This window comes from Ruditapes philippinarum, unplaced genomic scaffold (genome assembly GCF_026571515.1).
Source record: "Ruditapes philippinarum isolate M1 unplaced genomic scaffold, ASM2657151v2 ctg6300_1_1_1_1, whole genome shotgun sequence".
NCBI lineage: Eukaryota > Metazoa > Mollusca > Bivalvia > Venerida > Veneridae > Ruditapes > Ruditapes philippinarum.
The window spans coordinates 7,748-33,572 of record NW_026858319.1 but is presented as its reverse complement, the minus strand read 5'-3'; the positions used below and the strand labels follow the sequence as shown (position 1 = coordinate 33,572).

At 31.1% G+C, this 25,825-nt stretch overlaps 1 protein-coding gene across 2 annotated transcripts; it reads right to left on the bottom strand.

Moving 5' to 3' along the window:
• LOC132752810 (uncharacterized) lies at nucleotides 1-25,023 on the bottom strand (the record flags this gene model as incomplete). Of its 2 annotated transcripts, XM_060743196.1 has the most annotated exon segments (10): nucleotides 1-1,894; nucleotides 2,566-2,705; nucleotides 14,635-14,683; nucleotides 17,008-17,071; nucleotides 20,039-20,064; nucleotides 20,597-20,635; nucleotides 22,175-22,261; nucleotides 22,902-22,988; nucleotides 23,632-23,718; nucleotides 24,831-25,023. In XM_060743196.1, coding segments are annotated over 10 exon segments (639 nt in total). In that variant the 3' UTR covers nucleotides 1-1,885.
• Between the last annotated feature and the right edge of the window lie 802 nt (nucleotides 25,024-25,825).

The window sequence follows — 25,825 nt, the reverse complement described above, 5'->3', positions numbered from 1 at the left end:
TCCTTTTCATGTGTTTATTATTCAATAAATTATTCTATCACAATTATAAATATTTCCAAAACATACTTATTATATTTTCATACAGATGTTAATATGACATTATAAAAAGGTAACATAGAGAGATCAATCACACATTAATTTATATCATACATGTATTACATTATCATGAGTTAATCATAAAAAAATTAATTCAATCATTAATAATGTATTAATATTTTCCATTATTAAGAGGTTCTCATTAATATTTATCATACATTATTTTGACAACTTTCATCAATTCATCAACATATATTGCTAGTAATCTAACTTTATGCAATCTGTCAGGCAATAGGTACACCTTAGATAAATAGATACATAAAATAAAACACTTACAGGTAAATGACTACCAAAATAAACAAATACTTCACACCTGTTCATGGTTTTTTGTTGTTGCACAAAATGTTAAAGTTATTTTTTCTCCAGAATTGAAGTCTTGAGTATGAGCTGATTATTATAATATCATGTCCTGTTAGCAGTGCAGTCAAAGTTCTCCCAGCTAAAAATAACCCCTTCATCTATTATGCTAGAACAGTTATCATTTGATACAATACAACAGACAGACATGATACAGGTGACAACATGTACAGGATTAAAGACATAAAAGATAATTTGAATTTGATACCTGTTATTGGCAAAAATGCATTGTACAGTCCATTATATATTTATTTAAATTACAGTATCAAATTTCTGAACACTTGCTTTAACTAAAAGTATAAATAATAATGATGACTTTTAATCAAAATTATCATTATCAATCAATTATTCATAGTAATCAATATATAGTAATCAATAACTGGAAAAAGTAAAGTATCATCATTATCTTAACCAATGACATTACCTTAAGGTAAGTGTAACCAGCACTGAAAAATCTTTGACTCTATCTATCTCAATCCAATGAGAAGTTGCATCACTTTGAGACCAGTTTTGATGGAAAAATCAAATCAAAATAGTGCGATTTTTGGCAATTTTGAGATGTCCCCTTGTTGCAATGGGAACAGGAAATTTCAGATTGAGTATGCCAGCCATTCAACATATGTGCCAAGTTTAACAATATTGAAGCCTTTTTAATAGTTCCATAGTAATTTGAACTTGTAACAGGAGGCTTTTCAATGAAAATAGTCATTTTTCACAATATGCTCATGCATTAATGGGTTAATCAACTAATTTTGCAAGTAATTAGATATGTCTGACAAATAACAAAGGAACAGATTTTTTTTTCAATATGCATACATTAGAAAAAAAAAATATATGAACTACAGTACATTATACAGTATTAACATTCTTAAATTTACATTATTCTCTCATGACAAAGTAGTAAAATTAAAAAAAAAAACACAAAAAAAAAACAATAACACTTGTACTTTCATTAAATGTACTTAACAGTATCTTTTTTAATTAAATATGCATTGCTCCTAAAATAGAAAAAAAAATATTTGCTGGAATGAAAAGGAAAAATAAAAATAATATATATTTAAACACTGCAAAATCTCAACATATCATTGACTGCAATGACAGCAATTGTAACTTTCTTACAGATATTACTCAAATGTATGCTGTTTTATATATATACATATATTTGCATATACATATATATGTATAATGTTTACACATCAAGATGAAAATTTTACATAAAACCATTTCAATAGTTTAAAAAAAATATCAGCTGTTCCAACTTCAGTGATATCAAAAAATATCAATGTCAAATCAGAACATTATTAATAGGCATTTAAACCTAGCAACGTTCTGAAGGGCAGGCCTGGTCATCCAATTATGCTGCTGTTGAAGACATGAATGAACTTGAATCTTTTGAGCTCTTGAATTGTTGGTACCATAGAAATGTGTTAATTTAACAAGCCTTTTATAATGTAAAAAGTAAAAAAAATCAAATCTTGCATTCAAATTTAACTGTAACATATTTATCATAATTTGCATATTTTTGATCTATTTAAATTAATCTAAAAGACCAAATAGATCTATCCCTGTAATAATTGTGATATTATGTTTCTAGACTTTTAGATCTCTCTCAATGGAGCTCCTTGCTTGTGATCCTCTGTTTTCAGAATATCACATCTAGCTGGTGTCGGTATAATAAAAACATTTATTATATACTTATAAAAGAATAACTGAGAAATATTGATGAAATAAAATGCATATTTTTATTTTCCTAAATTTCAAGTTGAAAATTCATTTTTCATGCCAGTGAAACATATTTTTTTGTATTTTCACTGGTGTCTTGCTTCACTTCTTTTTTCTAGATTCAGCCAATTCACAAAATTAAAAAGGAATTCTTCTTACTCATAAGGTTAAAAAAGATAAAAAGTATATATTAAACAGAAAATTCAAGTCTTTTCTATTAATACTGGATTTATTTTCACCTTGTGGTATGAAAATTATCATATTTCACTGGTGGCTACTGAAAATAAATCCTGTATTTAAAAAAGAAACTTGAATATCCTCGTATATAACGAGAAAACAGAAATCAGATCAGCTGTACAAGAGTATTTTCATAAAATAAGTGAACCATACTTTCACAAGAAATGGTGTATGCAAAAACATCTTTCTTCTTGACCCGTAGATGTCTTTTCTGTCTATTTGAAGAATTGTTAGTTGAAATTCAGAAACATCATTGTCATTCATCTCCTTGTGCTGAGCTATTCTTGTTTTTTCTTCAAAAAACAAAACAAAACAAAAATATAATTCAGACAGAAACGTTACTTAAATAGAATATGACATGCATCACCATTTATCAATTAAAAGATTATATATAGAATTTATTGGACTAACTTTTAAGATCTTAAAATATAAAAAAAATTTAAAGCAGTACTAAAACAAGAATTTGAAACAGATTTACCAATATGCTGAAAGGAAGCACACAATAATGTTATTTTAAAAGTTTCCTGCACAAAATATAATTCAAACTTGACAGTCAATGTCATTCATTAGACATACCTTTGGTTCAAGAACGAATGACATCTATAAATGAAAAACATAGACAAATTAAGGAAACTTCAATAGTTTGACTTTGATGGTAAAGATCACTTAAAGGTCAAGACCACATAAAAATAACCATTTCATCCTAGAATGCTGTGACCTTGCACAGGTTTGTGACAGATATTCAATTTCAGAACTTTTTGACTCAGTTCCTTCCAAAACATTGACCCACAACTTAAAAGAAATAAATCTGTATTCTAAGAGTTAACTAACTCACTTTATAACATTGCACTGACTTTTTTTAGGTTTAATAATCTTATGTTAACCATTAAAGTTTGGCACAGTATAGCCAGTTATGTGTCTATGTGGCGTTTAACACACACACACACACACACACACAAAAACGACAAAAAACAAGAGCTGTCACAGAAAGTGACAAATGCCCCCAAAGAATTCTTGTTATAAACCACCTATTACATGTTTTGTGTGGTGGTAAAAATTGACAAAGTTCGAACCCCAGCATTAACCTTTAAGTTACACAAAGAACTTTGGTCTTGTTCACAACACATTGTACATATATTAAGACTAACACATTGTACATATATTAAGACTTTATATGTCTTTGTTAAAAAATTTAAATTTCATGTGTATGGAAGTTGCAGAGCGGACACAACAACCACCATTCATATGTATATAACATAAATATTGAAAGAGTTTAAACCCCAGCAGTGACCTTGAACTAAGGCGTAGGAACACAGGTCTTAAGGGCAACACATCATACATTTATGATAATTTCATATGTGAAATAAAAATATAATCCTTTCATGCATATTAGTTTCAGAGCAGACACAACCATCTCTGCCTTTATGTATATTAACATTAAAATTGACAAAGTTTGAACCTCCACAGTGACCTTGACCTAAGTCATAGAAACCAGAGTCTTATTCGCGACATACCATACATCTATGGTTATGTTATATTTGAAAGAAAAAATAAAATCCTTTCATGCATACTGAAGTTTCAGAGCGGACACGACCACCACCATCTATATTTATATAACATAAAAAAATGACAAAGTTTGAACCCCCACAGTGACCTTGACCTTAGTTCGTTAGAACCCGAGTCTTGTTCACGACACACCATACATTTATGGTTTTATTTCATATATGAAAAGAAAAATTTAAAATCCTTTCATGCACATACTTAAGTTTCAGAGCGGACACGACCACCACTGTCTCTATTGTATAACAGCGGGACGGACGAAACTGATGTTGACATTCTAACAGGGAGTAATAATGTTCCTCTCTATTTTCTCTCATTGTTCTTTTTTAGCCACACGGAAAGAAAAAAGCCAAATAAAAGCATTAAGGAATGAATGACATCAAAGAAGAAAGAACCCGTTAGCCTATTGTCCCTCTAGCCACATAATTACTGTCCCATGAGTGCGGACTGATAGACGGACGGACAGACGGACGGGACGAAGGTTCGATTTTTAATATATCACCCCTTCGGGGATAAACAAAGACACAAAACAAAGAAATAATTAGTGATCTGAAAATGATAAATATAGTCAGCCAACATGAATCAAAGTACTAAGTTTCTCTCGCATCATTATGTAAAATAATTATACCCCGGAAACGAAGTTTGGGGGGTATAAAGGCCAGTCACCCGGTTGTTGGATGGTCAGACAAGCAGACAATTGCATTTTCCTTGTCAGCAGCATAACTTGAAGACTAATGGTTGGTATTCAATACAACTTCATACGATGGTCAAGCACAATAAAAGGAAGTGCAGTTCACAAGAACCATAACTCTATCCAGAGTAATTATAAAGTTATTGACCTTTGTTACTTTTCCATTGCTTTTTTCTTGTCCAAAGCATTACTTGAAAACCGCTAGTTGGAATTCAATACAACTTCATACAATGGTCTAGCGCATTAAGAGGAAGTGCAGTGTACAAGAACCATAACTCTATCTTGACTAATTACACAGTTATTGCCCTTTGATGCTTTTCCTTGTCAGGAACATAACTTGAAAAGTACTGGTTGGATTTCAAAACAAATTTAATGGTTAAGCATAATAATAAAGCATAATAAGAGGAAGTGCAGTGCACAATAACCATAACTCTATCTTAAGAAATTGTAGAATTATTGCCCTTGTTACTTTTCAATTGCATTGTCCTTGTCTGGAGCATAACTTGAAAACCACTTGTTGGAATTATTACAGAGTAATTCAATAAAACTTCATCAATGGTCAACCACAGTGAAGGGAAATGCAACGTAAAAGAAGCACAACTCTCTTTAATTACCCACAACCATAACTCTTATTTCAATTCTTTAACAAGGTATTCTGTTACTAGTTATTTACTCATTTCTGAAGCAGTCTTACGGGGGTATTAATTAGTGATAGCTCTAGTTATGTTTTCTTTTCAGTTTAATTATCACATCATTATGTAAAATTAAGTCTTCATAATTATGTAGAAAAAAAAGTTCCAAATATTTTACTGCCTTGTAAATTTAATGAATTAGATTTTATGATGATATTTAGATTTCTTTTTGATTTTTTCAATCAAATATATTTAAGTATCATATAAGGTATGTATTTCTACTGGAAAATAGAATATCAGGATTAAACCAGTAGTATACAGCACAAAAGCCAGTGTATCGAATGTCCCAAGCTAAAGCTAACTTCCTGCAGCAGTTTAGTTCCCTGAATAGTACAGTTTCAATTGGAAGGAGAGATATGCGAAGAGTTACTATTGACATGTTAACATGTATACCTACAAGTTTTATCAAAGTTGGAACTATTTTCAAACGTGTATGCAAAAACTAGTGGTATTAGGTTTTTGGCAAGTTTCCTCGGTAACAACAAGCAAGTTAGAGTAGAATGAACAATCTGTAAATTGCAGACCAAGAATGGTGTTTTATGTATCAAAATATTCAATGTTAACCAGTTGCATTACAAGAGCATGATTATTTCATTTTCTTTTGTGTTCATAAACAGATAATGAAAATCACAGAACAACCAAGTCCCTTTTAGCTTTTGAATGCAGATACACATGTAAATTTCAGTTACGCAAAAGCAGAGACATTTTATTTCCTTTTTCTATACAGTTCAATGTTTTAAAATGTCTTAGGTTTAAATTTGAATTCCGCATTACAATTAATTGAGTAACATGAAAGTATTATTTTGTATTCCTAGTTAAAAAAAAATAATAAAAATAAACTTATTGTTTAACCGTCAGTTCACTATTGTCAATCCATGGTAAAATAATAAGAAATATATTGTATCTAAATAAATCTATTTTAGATAAGGCTTTTTACATAAACAAATCATGAGACAATAAACTTAACTGAAAGTTATAAATAAAGATAGACAACAATGTCTTCCACAGAAGTGATATAAAAAATCATTCAATGAAAATATATATAATAAGTTAATTTACTCTGTCTGATATCAATAAAATGTTTATCAATAAATTTCAATATTGATGCAAAACCATTTATTCAAATGGTTAAGCAAAACAAATATTTGATAAACCGTCAAACTCTCAAGCAAGAACAGTCATTCAAATGGTTACATAAAACAAACATTTGTTAACCGTCAAACTCTTCAGCAAGAACAGTCATTCAAATGGTTACATAAAACAAATATTTGACATTCAAATGGTTACATAAAACAAATATTTGATAAACCGTCAAACTCTCCAGCAAGAACAGTCATTCAAATGGTTACATAAAACAAACATTTGATAAACTGTCAAACTCTCCAGCAAGAACAGTCATTCAAATGGTTACATAAAACAAACATTTGATAAACCGTCAAACTCTCCAGCAAGAACAGTCATTCAAATGGTTACATAAAACAAACATTTGATAAACCGTCAAACTCTCCAGCAAGAACAGTCATTCAAATGGTTACATAAAACAAACATTTGATAAACCGTCAAACACATGGTGGCACAAAAATACATTTGATGAACTGTCAAACTCTCTAGCTAGACAGGTAATTCAAATGGTGTCATTGAAAAAGACCTATTAAACAGTATTCAATTCACCTGTGTTAACCTTACTACTTAGAAAATCGTGAGGTTATAAACCAATTATGTTAAAATACATGATGATTTTATTCTGATTCAAAATTTAAAAATTGTCTGACAGTCAATCTAACAATAAGTATATCTTTTTATTAAAGATTTTAAATAAGTACAAGCAAACCAATCTTTATTTTAATAATATAACTTGCAAAACTAAGTATGTTTCTAGAAAATATAAATCTCATATTTTTCTTTTTTTTTTCAAATAAAATATTTTCTTTCATGTTTTTATCAATACACTGTAATGTACATTTCAAAACATTCATTATTAAACTCTTAAACCATTTCATCATTTTAAAGTATATTCTGTAATGATCAAAATTGTTTAAGCTAATGCCAATGGATGAATTATTACAAAATTACTATCAACAGTTTTATTGCAACAGTATTAAAATAATGGCTTTTTATAGCTACATTGAAAACAAATTTTCACAAGCGTAAAGTCTACCCTATTTGACATATTACCTAGGTAACTAGCCAAAAATATAACACCACCTATTTCTGCATACCTGTACTAATATAACAATGTCATATCCAATATTAGCCAAAAGCTTTGAAATTTGACCTTCAAAGATAATTGTTTGTTAAAGGCAAAGGTCAAATTGAGTTTAATTTTATTCTTATTATGACAATGTCTTTAAGGTAGTGAGTGAAACATATAGTACTAGGCCTTGTTAAAAGTTTTTTGACTCCAGTATTGTGATTATAAGAATATTGAGCTCAAAATGAGGGCATCATTATATATATATATCTTTTTTTTTTTTTGGTTTCATTATTTTATTTGAGATATATCTGATGCTATACTCTTACGTAGGCTTCCCAAATTTGGCTCAAAAGGTAACTGTGAATTGGTTAGAATAGCAGAAACAACACCACACACATATACCCCACAGCTACTTCCATCTGTCTGTTTAGGAAAACCAATTAAATCACTATATATTACATGAGACCACTGTTTTTGATCTAAAATCTGGCTTGAGTGACATAATGCCTCAAAGCAAAGATAGCGCCAGATTTGGAAAAGGACATATTTTCCGTTCACATTTTCTTCAATTCCATATGAGTTACAATAAAAGATAAATTTTTGTTTTGTATCTATCACAACAACAGTCCAGTGACAATTTTGTTCATTAATTGGTAAGATAATGAAGTCATACAAAAGCCAGATTTCCTTGCTCTCTGTGTCTTTGAAAGACCAATAAAGCTGTTGTGGATTTCCTTTTCTAAAAAGTGCCTTATTGCTCCACATACTTTCAACAACATGAATTCTTTGAGGTAATTTTTCTGATAACAAACTTAAATATACATTTAAATGATCTGATGTTAGCCAGCCAGATTTATCAATCAAAGATGAGTAAAATGATTTTGTCAATCTTACACCTTTGTAAGTCTTTACAAGAACAGATTGCTCAGGTATGAATGATCTTGTTATGTTTAAAATTGGCAATGATTTAATATCAATATTTCTCCTTTGAAGAATATTTAAATTATCAATTGTTCCTACAGTTTTGTAATAAAATAAATATATCCTTTTATAAGAAGTTAGACACTTAAAATCAACCTTTTTTTTACTGTTTGAGAAAAAAAACTCGTCTTTTTGCTTCAATATTGCCGAGTAGATATTACCATCAAAACATAGAATTGCTTTCAGACTATAGTTCATACCACTTAAAGGAAAACAAGTATCAATTGTTTTAGAAAAGTTAAGATTTGCAGGTAAAGATAACTCATTACTCACAGCAACATTATAAATTAAGAGATTTGGTAAAGAAACAAAAAGTGTTCTGGAGCAAAGTGCAGAGCATTTACAACTGTTAACACATGTGTCTTCAGTTTCTTTAAGGGATTCTGAAAATTTATTTGTAGAAAAAAAATTCAGTTGACACATCAGTTTCACATATTCCTTTTTAACATTTGAATTACATTTTTCACAGGACTTCAACTTAACCAAATTTGTTTCAAAGAACTCTTTTCTGAACAAAAAAACATCACCATTACCATTTCCATATATAAACTCTATAAAGAAAGTAAAAAACTGTTGGACCTGATCACCAACAGACTCTTGTAACTTTGAACTTATAACCTTTTGCAAAGGATGCTTTATATTATTACTGTAATTATTCTCAAAAATTAGTTGTAAAATTTCCTGACCTCTTGCATGTAAATGTACAAATCTTTCATCTTTTATTAATCTTTTAACTATGCCAGTATGATTCAAACATTCTAAAAATGGTTCTGTAAATAGTGGTAAAGGAGTGTTTATTTTGTCAAAAATAACTATGTAAGCAGTTTCCAGCATTTCATCTGGGGAACAATAAGAAATATCAGTGTCATCACACTGAACAAATTTATCTTCTGATTTTATGATAGAAACATAATGGCCAGATCTTACATTTTCGCCAATATGACATATGGCACTTCTAAAATTGTAACAAACATTGAAAGGTGAAATGTTACTGAAATTTAATGTTGAACTTACAGAAATGGAACTATGTATCTTTTTTACTGCACTTCTTTTTCCTTTTGAATATAATTGATAGCGACCTAAATTTATTATCAAAGATTTTGGAAAGCAATTTATTTCTTTAGTAACTGTATGGATAGTTTCTGAGCAGCAGATGGAGCAGTTACACTTAACACTGTCTGGTTGCAGAAAATAATTATCAATTAATGTTTGTAATGAAACATTCGTTACACCAGAATGTACATTTAAGACAATACAATTACCTTCTTTTAAATTTTGATCAATTGTATGTTGACAAACAGTACAAATTTTGGAATAGTGTATTTGGGTATTGTCAAATAACATATTTGCTATCTCAGAAAATATTGTACTAACAATTTCATGAGCATCCTGCTGATAATTATATGAAAAAGAAGGGAGTACACAACCAATTTTTCTTAATGCTGACAAAAGAAGATTATTTGGGACTGTTTTACCTCTGCCATCATCAGACTTCATATACTTCCATATATCCACAAATGACTTTATACAAATTGAGATGTCCTCTGAATCAATTTCAACAACATTCAAGTTTACAAAATATTCAATGGCATTATCTGAAAACTGACTGTTACAAAAAGCTTGTATAACAGAATTGAACCAACAAGTAGAACCAAAGTTATTCATTGGACAAATGTCTCTAATTTTTAAATTTTTAGCATTTAAAGGAGTTGACCTATTTTTCAATTTTTCTGCTACAATTTTGTTATCCTTTTTTTTAGAATTACAATAATAACTAGAGCTATCTATTTGCCATGCCTTTTTTGGAGCTTTTGAATATTTTCCTGTTTTGTTTTTAACATCAATGTTTTCTGGCTGTTTTTTAGATTTATTCCATTCTTCTTTAATTAGTCTAGTATTACGCTTTGTAAACTTCTCAGAAATGTGAGGCAATTCAATTTTTTCTTCTGATTTATTCTTTCGCTTTCTTTTAGGAACTACTTTAGTTTTAAGGCAGTTGACAGCTGCGAGTTTTTGTATCGACAAAGTATGCATCTTTAATTGTTCAGAAAATTCATCAATTCGATGTTGGGATCTGTTATTTAAATAAATATGTTTCAAAATTCTAAACCTATTCTCAATAGTACTATTAGTTTCTGTAGAAGAGTTTATATCTGCTGATGTGCTTGAGTAATTTTTGTTAAATTTAGTTAAATCTCCCATTAAAATTGATGACCAAAGAGGAAAAATAGGAACTGAATTTTTCAAAAAATAATCCTTGAATACATCACAAAAATATTTATTTATAATAACATTTTCAGTTTCACAATCAACACAAAGTTCTGTGGACAATGTGAAGATTTTTTCTGCTATACTTTTAAATGGGGAAGGGGATCCAATAATCTGATAATCCTCCTCTGTAAACATATTGGGGTTTATTTCTTTACTCTCTAGCATATCTTTATTTAAATTATTAATATCATAATCTAAATTTTGAGTGTCACAACAGGTCTGAAATAAATTAACTTTTTTCACCAATCTTTCAACATTCTTCCTATTTCTATCACTTATAAATTTTGAAGTTAGTGTTATAAAACTGTCCAACAACAGCTCTTTAAATTCTTTTAAATTTTCACATTTCATGAAAAGTCCAATTATGTAAAGACAAAAACTTATTTTTGTTAAAGAAACTTCTTTTTTTTTAAGATATCTTTTAACAGAATTCAAAAAGTGGCTTCTGCACAAATGTACCAATGTTTTTTTTGTATCTTGCAGTGAAGCTGTACCATTTAATATATTCCAAGCTCGAGTCAAAAAACTTTCAATATCTTCATCATTAAATTCCTTAAGTGCTGCTAAAATAAATACCATAGACTGATCACTAATAATTAATTTCGGGTGTTTAACAATCCTTGAATATCCAAATTTCTTCTTCTCTGCATGTCTAAAATTTCTAATCCAGTCTAAAACAACAGGAAGACTTTGAGATTCAGTAATCATTGAAGTAATAGGAATACCCATTTTACCCTTTACTGGGTGGCATAAAGCTAATTCATAATAAAGGAATGTTTTACCAAATTCTGATTTTCTGATCACACCACCTGTTGCATCCCAAAATAGTGTTTTAGAAGCAGAAAGACTATTATAAAATTGTAAACCAAAAGAACTCCAATAAAGAATATACATTGGAGAAATTGACACTTTTTGAATAAAGCCACCAGGGTGATGTTTATACATGTCCTCCTGTTGATAGAGTAAACTTTTATAGAGTTCAAAATCATATCTGCCTAATTGACGTGACTCGGTAGCTATTTGGGAAAATTTCTTAGAGTCAATACTTGTATCGTCAAAATTACCAGCTAAAAGTTCTTTTGGTGGGATTTTATCAAATTTTTCTAAAAACACTGAGAGAGGTTTTGCACCATGTCTAAACTTGTTTTTTAAAGATTTTCTCATGGAACCTGTGATATGTCTATAATGACTTTCAGTTATGTCATGCTTAATTTTTCCTGAATATATTAGATTCACTAAATGTACATCAAACATTTTAATTACAACAGTGCAAGTGCAATCTTGAAACTTACACTTCCCTTTAGCACTAAATAATGGTTTATCTGCTTTTCGAAGTTGTTTATTAGCTACTGACACTCTATGATAATTAAAAATAAATACACAATATGGATTAGACTTTTTAATAATATTAATAAAAAATGGCTCCCAAGAATGCCTTTTAAAATACCTGCCATTTTGTTCTAATTATAAATTTTCCCAAGTCTTGATATCAAACTCTTCTGTGAAAACAGTATTTGGCAAGGTATATGTAAAAAACTTGTCAGGAATGTGTACCCCAAGAATTTCAGATAATGCTTCATTAGAAAGGTTGTCATTATTTTCAGTATTTTCAGTAATTATGTTAGATTTTTTTTTCTGATCAAGTGTTTCAAAAGTTGTAGACATAAGTTCACATAATGTCTTGTATAATGAAAATTTGTCATCTGTTTCCGGAATTGTTATCGACTTTAAATTTTTTTTACATTTCAGTAGTGAGCTATACAAACAATGATATTTTTTGATAGATGAAGGGGTATTATCAAAGGAAAAATTAAGTACTTCTGAAAATAGTGACTTAAACGCCTTAAAAATACTTTTGAATTTATTAAACCCCATCTTATTTTTAAAAGAATTCTTTTTAGACAAAGAACTTTTAGTTTCAAAAATAGGTTTATCGCATGAATAATTATGGTCAGAAGGCATATTGATACAAGATTCATTGTCATCTGAACTTTCAATCAAGTTGTTAACAAATGTGCTAGATAAATGTGTATCAGTAGGTGGTGAAGGTTGCTTTGAAGACAATGGACATGTTAAGGAATCATAGGTTTCATCTTCATCATTTGTACGAGTTATGGAGTTGGGACATTGTGCATTAGATACAACAGATTCATTGTCTTCTGAACTTTCAATCAAGTTGTTAACAAATGTGCTAGATAAATGTGTATCAGTAGGTGGTGAAGGTTGCTTTTAAGACAATGGACATGTTAAGGAATCATAGGTTTCATCTTCATCATTTGTACGAGTTATGGAGTTGGGACATTGTGCATTAGATACAACAGATTCATTGTCTTCTGAACTTTCAATCAAGTTGTTAACAAATGTGCTAGATAAATGTGTATCAGTAGGTGGTGAAGGTTGCTTTGAAGACAATGGACATGTTAAGGAATCATAGGTTTCATCTTCATCATTTGTACGAGTTATGGAGGTGGGACATTGTGCATTAGATACAACAGATTCATTGTCTTCTGAACTTTCAATCAAGTTGTTAACAAATGTGCTAGATAAATGTGTATCAGTAGGTGGTGAAGGTTGCTTTGAAGACAATGGACATGTTAAGGAATCATAGGTTTCATCTTCATCATTTGTACGAGTTATGGAGTTGGGACATTGTGCATTAGATACAACAGATTCATTGTCTTCTGAACTTTCAATCAAGTTGTTAACAAATGTGCTAGATAAATGTGTATCAGTAGGTGGTGAAGGTTGCTTTGAAGACAATGGACATGTTATGGAATCATAGGTTTCATCTTCATCATTTGTACGAGTTATGGAGGTGGGACATTGTGCATTAGATAATACAGATTCATTGTCTTCTGAACTTTCAATCAAGTTGTTAACAAATGTGCTAGATAAATGTGTATCAGTAGGTGGTGAAGGTTGCTTTGAAGACAATGGACATGTTAAGGAATCATAGGTTTCATTTTCATCATTTGTACGAGTTATGGAGTTGGGACATTGTGCATTAGATACAACAGATTCATTGTCATTTGTATTTAAAGGAGACATTTGGTCTTTAATCAAATTGTCAACATTGGCGCTAGACATCCTACAAGAATCATTATTTGAAACCTCACATAACTTCTCAACATTTTCATTACAAGCAAAACAATTTTTAAGTTTATAACTTTTACCTTTTACTGAAAGAAAACCAGATGAAAATTGACAACCTTTCAACCCACAAATAAATTTGATATGTTTGTTGTCAAAGAAAGATTCATTTATTTTAAATTTAGAAGCAATAACACATTTGTAGTGGTACCATTGTCTGCATACTTCACATTCAACCATGGGTGACTGGTCTTCAGACCACATTTTTTTACAAACACAGTAAACAGTAATTTGTTGGCATTTTTTTACACCACATGTTTTTTTCTTCTGGACTCTCCCTTTTCTCACACGCTTTATAGACAATAAACTTATATCATTTGGCAATTCAGTGCTATTTATGGATGCATCTAAATTAGAATTACTTAAATTTTGTTGACTAGTCATATGGGGCATGGATATATCTGAATTCAGAATTAAACTTTTCAAGTGAGGTGGGGACATTTCTGATTCAGAATTTAAACTCTGCAGGCTTGTTAAGTTGGAATTGGACTTCTTCATAGGGTTATTATTTCTCAAATAGAAAGTCTGTAGACGCTTTCTGTTTACTTTGCTATTTTTAATATTAGCTAACAGACAAGCTGCCCCAAAATCTGAATTTGGTTGAAGGTTACGAACATTATGTTTATTGATCACTTTTGACCATACTTGAAAGGACTGTGATAAAGACTTCCTTTTTAACTTACCTCCTTTGTTCCTTCCACCACCAGCTTGTATATGAGGAATGTTGATGTTCTAAAATTAAAAAAGTTATTCAGTGAGATGAGCTAAGTCATTTGAATCAAATAAAAACTAGAAATGTGTTGTCACGCCACGGATGCTCCCACATGCAGCCAAAATTTCAGATGTAATAATATTTAGTTCCAAATTTGTTTGCACAAATTATTTTTTTCATTTAAATTTCAAAGCCCTTAAAACAATTCAAGGTTAACACAAACCATTTTAATACAAAGTTCAAGGCACTGAAACTATTCAGTGTTAACCTTTTGTAAATTGTATGTTGCATATTTGTAGCCAAAATAATGGCTACATACATTTCAACAAAAGAATGAGTGCTGAAACTGAAAATTCAAATTTTTTCCAACATTCAAGAGACATAACTTTGTCCAAAATCATTGAACCATGACCAAATTCAAACTTGAACTGCTTATTCCTAAGATGTATCTATATATCAAACTTGAGTTGAATGTGTGGAGAAAAGAAAAAAACGTGCATAATCTCAATAGTGCCATTTATTCATATATCAAGTTTCATTAAAATATTTTCAATACTTTTTGCGTAATCGCGGGATCCAGTTTTGTGGACGGACAAACTGACAGACAGTTAGACAGACAGACAGAGGGTAAACCTAAAGTCCCCTCCAGTTAAACCGGTAGGGGATTAACAAAAAAGGAAATTATAATGAGAAACTATCCATGAAAAGTTTCTGTTCAGACTCCAATGTGTGTACCTTTACGAACCAAGTTATATGAACCAAGTTTTATTTACATATTCTCAGTTTGCATACATACAAACGCAACAGATAATGCATGTCAATTACATTACATATAATAACCCATGTGCATAGCAGTCTTTAAACTCTGCTTGTGAGAATGTCAAACCATCAAACTGTGTGACCTTGACTTTAGACATAGGTCATGGGTCTTAGATCTGGCACATCAGCATGATGTGGTAGACAGTTGAGCCCAGTTATTTTAAAATCCTTCAATGGTAGACAATGTTAAAGTCTGGACACAAATGTGTACCTAAAACCTGTAGTGTGAACTTGACAGTTAAAGTAGTGACACTGGCCCAAGGCACGACTTGATGTGGTAGTTATTTGTCCCAAGTTATTTTAAAATTCTTCAATGCATGACAAAGTAACAGTTTGGACACAAATATCTACCTTTAAAAACTCTTCTAGTAAGAATGAGAACCTTCAAACTATAAGTGTGACCTTGACTTTTGAGGTAGGAATGCTATTTTTCAACGCAACAAATTGTCTTGTTGTGGTTGACATTAGTGCCAAGTTATTTTAAGATTCCTCCATGTAAGATAAAGTTACAGTCCATACACTAATGTGTTTACTTTCAAACTTTTCTTCTGTGAAATGTAAGTGTTACATTGACCTTTCAAGTAAGCACACGGGTTTTCGATGTGACACATCGTCTTGATATGGTAGTTATTTATGCCAAGTTATTCTAAAATCCTTCAATGCATGACAAAGTAACAGTCTGGACACCATTTTATGTACCTTCAAACTCTTCTTGTAAGATTGTGAGTCTTCAAACTGTGTGACCCTGACCTTTCAGGTAGGGACATGGTTTTTTAACAAGACATATTGTCTTGATATGGTAGACATCTATTGTCTTGATATGGGTAGACATTTTTGCCAAGTTATTTTAAAATCTCTCAATGTTTGACAAAGTTACAATCCAAACACAAATGTTGTGTAAGTGGGGATGCACTGGTGTACTTATGAAATGGTACTCATTTGACATTTCCTTTGATCTTTTTAGTCATTTTTAGTCACAAGGCCTAAATAAAAGACACACAAATAAAAACATGAATAGGATCAAAGAAAATTTACTGTAACCAAGTCACACAATTACCACTATGTTTTTATTGACTGTCAGACAAACGGATGTGCTCAAAGTTTGATACTTAGGTGGCTACTCTTTCGTTCTCTCTATTGTTCTTTTGGCCACATAAGAGAAAAAGTAGCCACATAAGAGCTTACTGAATGAAAAGAATCAAAAGAAATTTACTGTTACCTATTGTTCCCATAGCCACCTAAGTATCTATATGTTTGTACGGAGAGACAGATGGATATAGCGATTTTAATATGCCACCCTTCGGGGCATAAAAATGGGAGAAATAGTTATGTAACTTTGTACTGATTAATAGGTGTGTAAATTATAAAAATTACCATTGGTGAAGTAGAATTTAAGAAATATCCAACTTGCTGTTTTAGGTTATCCCTGTACAGAAAGATGGACAGTCCAATAAATGGCTCAATTAATTTATGTCATGGGCATAACAAAGTAAGTTATAGGAATAATGAAGTAATATTAACATACTGTAAATATACATCCTCCTGGTTTTGAAACAACCAAAGTCCCCTCATTGTTAATGATGACTGATCTGTAATTAAAACATAAATGTTTAATTCAATATCATATATCAATATATATTACCAAACCTTTAAATACAGCTTAGCAAGTGCTGAATATGATATTATGAAAAGCAGAAAATTTGGCAAAATTATGCAAATGTGTTCAGCATAATTACTAGCATTTTAAATGAACAAATATTTCATGCGTTGATTAAGTGAACATATATATGGGGAAAAATTAGTTATTGTACAAGGGTTGTTCCAAAAGTAATAGGACTAAGAGTCTTGCATCTTTATTTTCCATTCAATTTAGATTATTCTTATATATATATATGAACATCAATCGTAAAAATTTTTCTTTGATTGAAGTGTAAGTTTATCAAATTCTTGTGATGAACGCGTGTTTCCCGCGATATTGAATAACCATGGTAACACGGACCCGGCGCAACACATCAACAAAGTTATTGAAGCTAAGTTGTACTTCTGATTTATTCATAATTTATTTTCTATTTTTCCATATATTCCGCAAACACATTTGAATATTTTTAAGTGAGATTATGCCCAAATTTGACATCATTCACACATGAATTGGCTAAATTATCAAGTTTTGAATAGCAGTGGTCAAAATGTAAAATGTAGAAAATTGACGTTCGTTCAAGAACTGCAAATGGGTGCGATCGCTAAACTTTGCCAACAAATTTACGATACTCCTTCAGATACATACCAAAATATTAAATTAACACAGTACAATTAATCGACTTTCAGGATAATCGTTTTCAGCTTGCGAAAGGAATTCAAAAACGACATATACAAGATCACAAACAGGAAAGGGTGAGGATGATAGCGGGAAAATGACAAGACGTTAGTGACGTCAACTGAAACAAGCGCTACATAAGAACTGACGGTAAACAGTCCACAAACTATCCGGCATGTTCGATGTCTGCATCGGGTCTACTGTTTCAGTTCTGACCAAATAATATAATATGAGACATTTGTTTCAAGCTCTATTTTTTTTCATTTAACTACATATATGCGTTATCAATAAATTAATATGATATAAAGATTAACAGTAATTATAAATATTTTTCCGCGATTTTCTTTTAATTAATGATAGCCTGTTCTTAGTAGAAAAAGATACTTTTCAGTTGATAAATATTGACATTTTACTAACATTATCATATTGTTTTAAGAACTTACGATTATATATGTAAATTATTACTATAAATGGCTTTTTAAGTTCATGTCTGTTGAATCCCAGATTACTATAAAAATATGAGAAAAACCACATTTTGTGGTGGGGGGATAAAAAGGTAAAACTGAACAGAAATAAAACAACAACAAGAGGGCCATGATGTCCCTTAATCGCTTACCTGAGTCAGAATATCTATTTAGGTTTTTTAAAAAAAGATTGGTTTTGTTTTTACTATATGCATATAAAGAAAACCAATGACCCCCCAGTGCAGAGCCAATATTAAACCCAGGGCTTTCTTAGAACAAATTGGTAGAATAGATGAAAAAGAATCTCTAAAGAAAGCCCAAAATGACAAATTTGAAAATATTGCAGGCTTGGTTTGATTGAGCCTGTTTATGGACGATAATGGAAAATGCAAGTTACCGTCCACGCCCCCTAGCACCAGCTTAAGCAGAATTCATGTCCCTCTCCTTTCACTGCCCTTATGTCCACTCCAGGTTTTGGTTTGGTGCCTTCTGGGTGCCCTACTTTGGTGTGTCAGGGGCTGCGTCCTGTGAGCGTTGCCTTTGCCTTGTTGATTTTAATTCTTGTCTTTTCAACGGTAAAAATTTTGAAATAAGAAACATCTGCAGATATGTTTGGTCGGATATGGCGGTTATCTTGGAACCTTCAATGTGACACGTTAGTGCCATTCCATGAAAAGCACACTTTACACTAGAGGCTTACTACAAGATGTTTTATGCTAAATATCAAAGCTAAAAGAAGCCTTTTTTATGTTCTTACGAAATACATATTAGGAAAATCAATGACCCCTACATCCCCCCACCAGCAGGACCAATTTTGACCCCAAGGCTTTTATGTGAACAAACTTGGCAGACACCCATTAGAAGATGTTTCATACTTAATATTAAGCTCTAGGTCTTTGGGTTTTTCTTAAAAAAATTTTTTTTAATTTTAATTTATATATATAAGGAAAATCAATGACCCCATGGCAGGGCCAATTTTGACCCCAGGGCTTTTATTTGAACTAGAAGATGTTTCATGTTTAATATCTAAGCTCTAATTACTTTAAAAAGCTTGGATAGACAATTAAAAAAAATATATGACACCCTTCAGGAGTGCTATCAACAATAACTGTTAACATTTTATTAACATTTAACTGTATATGAAAGATATATGATGCACATTTCCTTTAAATAGATAACTTTTTTCAAAAAGCCATCCTATGCAATTTTTTGTACACATGTGTGATGGAAATGTTTTGTTTCTTTCCTTTTTATTTAAGGAAGTAGAAACATAAATCGTCAAGAATTAAGTTTTTAAAAAAATTTAACTATATAACATGTAATTAAGTTCATTTTTATCATTTAAAATCTTTGAGCAGGTAATAAGGTATTCTTTCTATTTGTTCAAATGCATGAACAATAAAATGTAGAAACATTTAATTACATCTGAATTATCATTACATGCATGTACTTTCAAAGTATTATATGACCTTGACATAGTATTATTTAAAAGGCAGTGTACACTGCAAATCTCTAGGCAAGAAGCAATTTTACAGGCAATTTGTATGTAAAGGGAATTACTCTATCAATACTGAAATGAATGTTAAGAAAATTAAACGTAAGCTTTTTTTGTAGCTTATCAAGTACAGACAATATTACATTATTTCACATGTCCAAAAACATTACCTTTGTCTGTAAAAAAATCATTAATAGTATTTATGCATGTGCATTATACATCTTCATATCATCAAGAGTAAAAAACAAATGTCAAACAAATAACATAATTAAAATTTTATTACCCAGCAAATTGTTTAATATCACTTTTCTAAAAGAATATATTAAATAGTATTATAAAAAATAATATGATTCATCACTTCTATGAATAACAATTAACTGAATTAGAAAATTAATCACCACTTAATAATCAAAACTTATGAGAATGTGTTTATGCAAAATTTGTTTAAATTGAACCAATCATGACAATTTATAAAAGAACCATGTAATGGTCAGGGAAATCGCAAAACAAGAATACTGTGGTGACTCTAATTTCAGTTTTTAACGAAATTAAACTAACACATTTTCAAACCAAATGCCTTTAACACTTTTTAATAAGCTTTTAATAACTAATGATGCAGACAAGCAAATTTAAAGAGTAGAACCACCAATTCTCTGTTAGCTGCTTTTATATCTTCATGTTGTTAAAACATATTTTTTTTTCAAACATTACTGTTTACAATATTCATAAGTTAAGGCCATTTTATAAAAAGTTGGCAACTCTTTGCTACATTAACTTAGTTATATTTAAGTGCATGTGTAGTTTGAATATTTCGTAAAAATGCTAAAAGTTAATGAATTACCTTTCTTGCTTGTCTTCTTTTAGAGACTGGACACCATTCCTTAATTTAAAAAAAAGACATACCAGATTATTTCTGAAAAATAAATACAATTAAAACAGTACCTTTCATTTTTTTTCAAATTCTATTTCACTAAATTTTAGTTTTAGGATAAAATTCTTTCTTATTCCAATAATGGTTGAGGCATGTGTTTTACAAAATCAGAGACAAACTTCATTTCATAAATAGTTACTAAATCTCATATTTTTCTTTTAAATTACTACACTGAACAAGAGATGATCAAAGAGCACTGTGCTCCATTTTTCTCAGTGCTTAAAAAAATGACAAAATCATAGTCGAAAAGAAAGCATTATACTGTGAAACTGATTAGCAGAATTTCCTACAGGTGCTTCGTGAATATCTAAGACAAAAAAATGATTTAACTGTGCAAAATATAACTTAAGGATGAACTGTCTTTTTGATCCAGGATGCAATTTTTTAAAATGACCCAGAATACAAAGTAATGTTCCTTTTAATTATGAATGAAATTGGACTTTAATTGGAGATTTATTTTGAACTAATATCAATTGGTAAGAAAGTGTGCACAATATTTAGCCATTGGTATGAATATAACTTAAGACATATCACACTTGCCTTAGTAGGTAAAACAAATCTTAATTTCAATGTGATTTAAAGGGTAATAACTGAATAACAACGGCCATCAGTGATGATGTGTCACCTCAGGATAGCCAAATGCATGTAAAGTATCATTGAAATTGCATTAGTGGTATAACAGGAGTAGTCCAGACAAATTTTAAAAATTAAAATACTTGAAGGGCCATAACTCTGACAAAATTCATTAAATCAAATGTCAACAAGGTACACAACAAGACATTCCTATAAAGTTTGAATGAAATTAAACCAGTAGTTTTTGAGGAGTAGTCCAAACAAGTAGCTGGCAACACAAAAATTACACCTTTTTTATTGAAGGGCCATAACTTGGCCAAAAATCATTCACTGGAAACCCGTGTAATGTGCACAAGTACTTAAAGCTACATATCAATCCTGTATAGCTTCAATGAAATTGCACAAGTGGTATTATAAGACAAGTAGTTCGGACATACTTTAAAAATAAAATCAGAAAAGGACCATAACTCTGACAAAAATCATTGAACTGAAAAATGCAGACGATATGCACAAAATGTGCAGCAAACTACACTTGGTAATGATCATTCCTGTTATGTTTGGATGATATTGCACCAGTAGTTTTTGAGGAGTACTCATGACAAGTTTTGTGACAGATGGACAGACAATGGAAAAGTGATCTCTACATGTCAAAAAAAAAATAAAAAAAATTGAAATTGTGTACTTTGTATTGATAGGGAAGTGTGTAAATCATGAAGTCATTGGTAAAGGTAGAACTTAAAATAAATACAATTTGCAAATTAAAGTTAACCTGGTAGGGACTAGCAGACAGATGGTTTGGTTAATAGGCTTATAGAGGGCGTACAAAGTCTCACACTTCAAAGGTCACTGGCTAGACGAACATCTGAAAATGTCTATATAAAAATTCTAAGATGGCAGATATTACTAAGTACTAACCTCAATCACCTGTTGCCCCTCATCTTCTCCAGCTTCAACTAGGTTTGTCTCTGGACGATTGATCTCCTCCAGTCTACCATTGGCTGACTGAACAAAATAAAATTTTAAAATTTATCTAATGTAAATCATAATGAAATCAAATTCACAGTAAAAGTACCTGGAAGTCATCATATGTTTCTACTGTGTAAGCTTTAAGTGTTTGTTGTTAACAGGTTAATCCCCCCACCCACCCACTAAACAAGCAAAAAAAAACCCACAAACAAACAAACACAGTAGTAATACCTGAGACAAAAAATTTGAACCAGGTTATATAAAAGCTTATCAGTATTATATTTATTGTGTGCAAAATATTTAGACATTGGTACAAATAAAACTTAAGGCATTATCCAACTTGCCTGAGTAGGTTAAAAAAGCCTTAATTTAATTGTGCTTTAAATGGTAATAACTATATGAAAATGGAAGGCACAGTTATGTTGCTTGTCAAAATTGTGTACTTTGTATTGATAGGTAAGTGTGTAAATCATGAAGTCATTGGTAAAGGTAGAACTTAAAATAAATACAATTTGCAAATTAAAGTTATCCTGGTAGGGACAAGCAGACAGATGGTTTGGTTATTAAGCTTATAGAGGGCATACAAAGTCTCACACTTCAAAGGTCACTGGCTAGACGAACATCTGAAAATGTCTATATAAAAATTCTAAGATGGCAGATATTACTAAGTACTAACCTCAATCACCTGTTGCCCCTCATCTTCTCCAGTTTCAACTAGGTTTGTCTCTGGACGACTGATCTCCTCCAGCTTACCATTGGCTGACTGAACAAAATAAAATTTTAAAATTCATCTAATGTAAATCATAATGAAATCAAATTCACAATAAAAGTACCTGGAAGTCATCATATGTTTCTACTGTGTAAGCTTTAAGTGTTTGTTGTTAACAGGTTAATTCCTCCCCCCCCCACCCACTAAACGAGCAAAAAAAACCCCACAAACAAACAAACACAGTAGTAATACCTGAGACAAAAAATTTGAACCAGGTTATATAAAAGCTTATCAGTATTATATTTATTGTGTGCAAAATATTTAGACATTGGTACAAATAAAACTTAAGACATTATCCAACTTGCCTGAGTAGGTTCAAAAAGCCTTAATTTAATTGTGCTTTAAATGGTAATAACTATATGAAAATGGAAGGCACAGTTATGTTGCTTGTCAAAATTGTGTACTTTGTATTGATAGGTAAGTGTGTAAATCATAAAGTCATTGGTAAAGGTAGAACTTAAAATAAATACAATTTGCAAATTAAAGTTATCCTGGTAGGGACAAGCAGACAGATGGTTTGGTTATTAAGCTTATAGAGGGCGTACAAAGTCTCACACTTCAAAGGTCACTGGCTAGACGAACATCTGAAAATGTCTATATAAAAATTCTAAGATGGCAGATATTACTAAGTACTAACCTCAATCACCTGTTGCCCCTCATCTTCTCCAGTTTCAACTAGGTTTGTCTCTGGACGACTGATCTCCTCCAGCTTACCATTGGCTGACTGAACAAAATAAAATTTTAAAATTTATCTAATGTAAATCATAATGAAATCAAATTCACAATAAAAGTACCTGGAAGTCATCATATGTTTCTACTGTGTAAGCTTTAAGAGTCTGTTGTTAACAGGTTAATTCCACTCTTCACCCCCCCCACCAATAAACAAGCAAAAAAACACAAAAAACACATTAGTAATATAGAAGTTTATAGGCCTAATCTTTTGGAAGTGGCTAGCTGCACAGGCCTGTACAGTAAGCAAAAAGATCTACCATCAAGTCTTAATTATTGAGACTTGATGGTGAAATGTATTTTTTTCATAATTATATGTAAAATTTGTTTAAAAAAACCATTTTAACAACTGCCAATATCTATTGTGTCACTAATGTGTATGAAGGGGGGGGGGAGGGGGTGCTATAGTATACAGGGGGTTGTCAAAATATATTGACATGCCAAAGCTAGATTCTAGTATCTATCTTCCATTAATGTCAAACCCCTCGCAGGGACGTATACATGACTATAGACTAGTCACTTTAAAGAAAGCTATGAGATACAAGGGAATACGGGAACCAGTCCCTATATATTATTGAATAGACCCCTTGGTTCTTTTACATGCCCAGTGTATAGCACTAATAGTATTAGTACATGGGAGGATTACCTGGATTTCTTACCAGTACACCTCTAGTTAGAATGTCTCAAATCCAAATGGGTGTTAGCCAGGATTGAACCCGGGGACCTCAGGAGTGACAGTCTGTGGTCTAACCAACTGAGCTATCACGCCAACTTATACGAGATATTTTCGTTCTGGTTACTATTTTTATAGTATATATATATGGGAATTTTTTTTAAATCGTTATTTTTTTTGTTTTTGATATAATTTCAGGCTCCTGTGGTGTAATCTTGAAACATCTGATGTTGAGAGGTGAACTTGAAACAGACAGAGCCTGAGCGTGCTCTGAGCCTGAGGTCCTCAGTGAGGAATTTTCAGTTTGAACATGTGATCAGTGATGATACACAGAAACATTCTATTTAAATATTATACCATTGTAAATCAGTAATCTGAAATGTTGATAAATTGGCATTTATGACATTATTTTAAGGTATTCTATTATTTCTTACTTCATTAAGTGTTGGCCACTCAATGTCATTGGAAAAATCAAATTCTGGCATGTTGAACTTGAACTGTACATGTAGTTACTACACACTGGAATAAATGTATAGCTACACCGTTTACAAAAATTATGATTTGATTTTTTACCAAGTGCACCGTTTTTATGGTCGATAGAAGTTTGCTCGATAGCTTGATTTTCGTATAAATAATCAATAGATTTTTCCAGAAGAAAGATAATATTTATGCCACCACTGGCGACGATAGAGACGCCAATATTATATTTATTTTGTTGATTAATATATCTCTCACTTTTCAACAGCGGGTGTCAAGTGCTGTGTGGCAGCTGTAAAATGTTGCCCCATACTTCACTTCAGTGTTGTGATTTTTCTGGTCCTTCGGGATCATTGATGCCAGCACTATTAGGTGTTGAGAATTAAGTACCGCTCATGCCGGTGCTGGGGCGTGAGGGATGCTACACGTATTTAACTATTTATTATCCCTCATGTACGGACTCAATCAATCCGAGTCTGCAATTCTCTTGTAATTTGGTTGTGATAAATGCTTCCAAGGGATAGTCGTATTACGGAAAGAGAACTCACAGATGTTTCATACTTTATTATTACTGATACACAAGTGTACAAGTCAACTATCAAATTCGAACTGTCAGACTGGGCGTTGAGACCAGTATTTATAATGACAGCTTGTAATAATGACAACTTATAATGCATATACATGCACGCGTTTAGAGTTACATGTAGAACTCTCATTAATCATTTTTGACATATTATTACCACCCAGTCCAGCCTGCATGTATATTGTCAAATAACATACATAAACCTTTGTCATGTTTCAAGTTCATATTATAATTAAATACATGCACTTATACTAAAATCTTTGTTGTCATCACAGCATGAAATATAAACATATTGTAAAACCGTGTCCATTATTCTTTTACATAACTTAAGTCTGACTTATTAACCTGTGCAATCAATTATTCGACAAA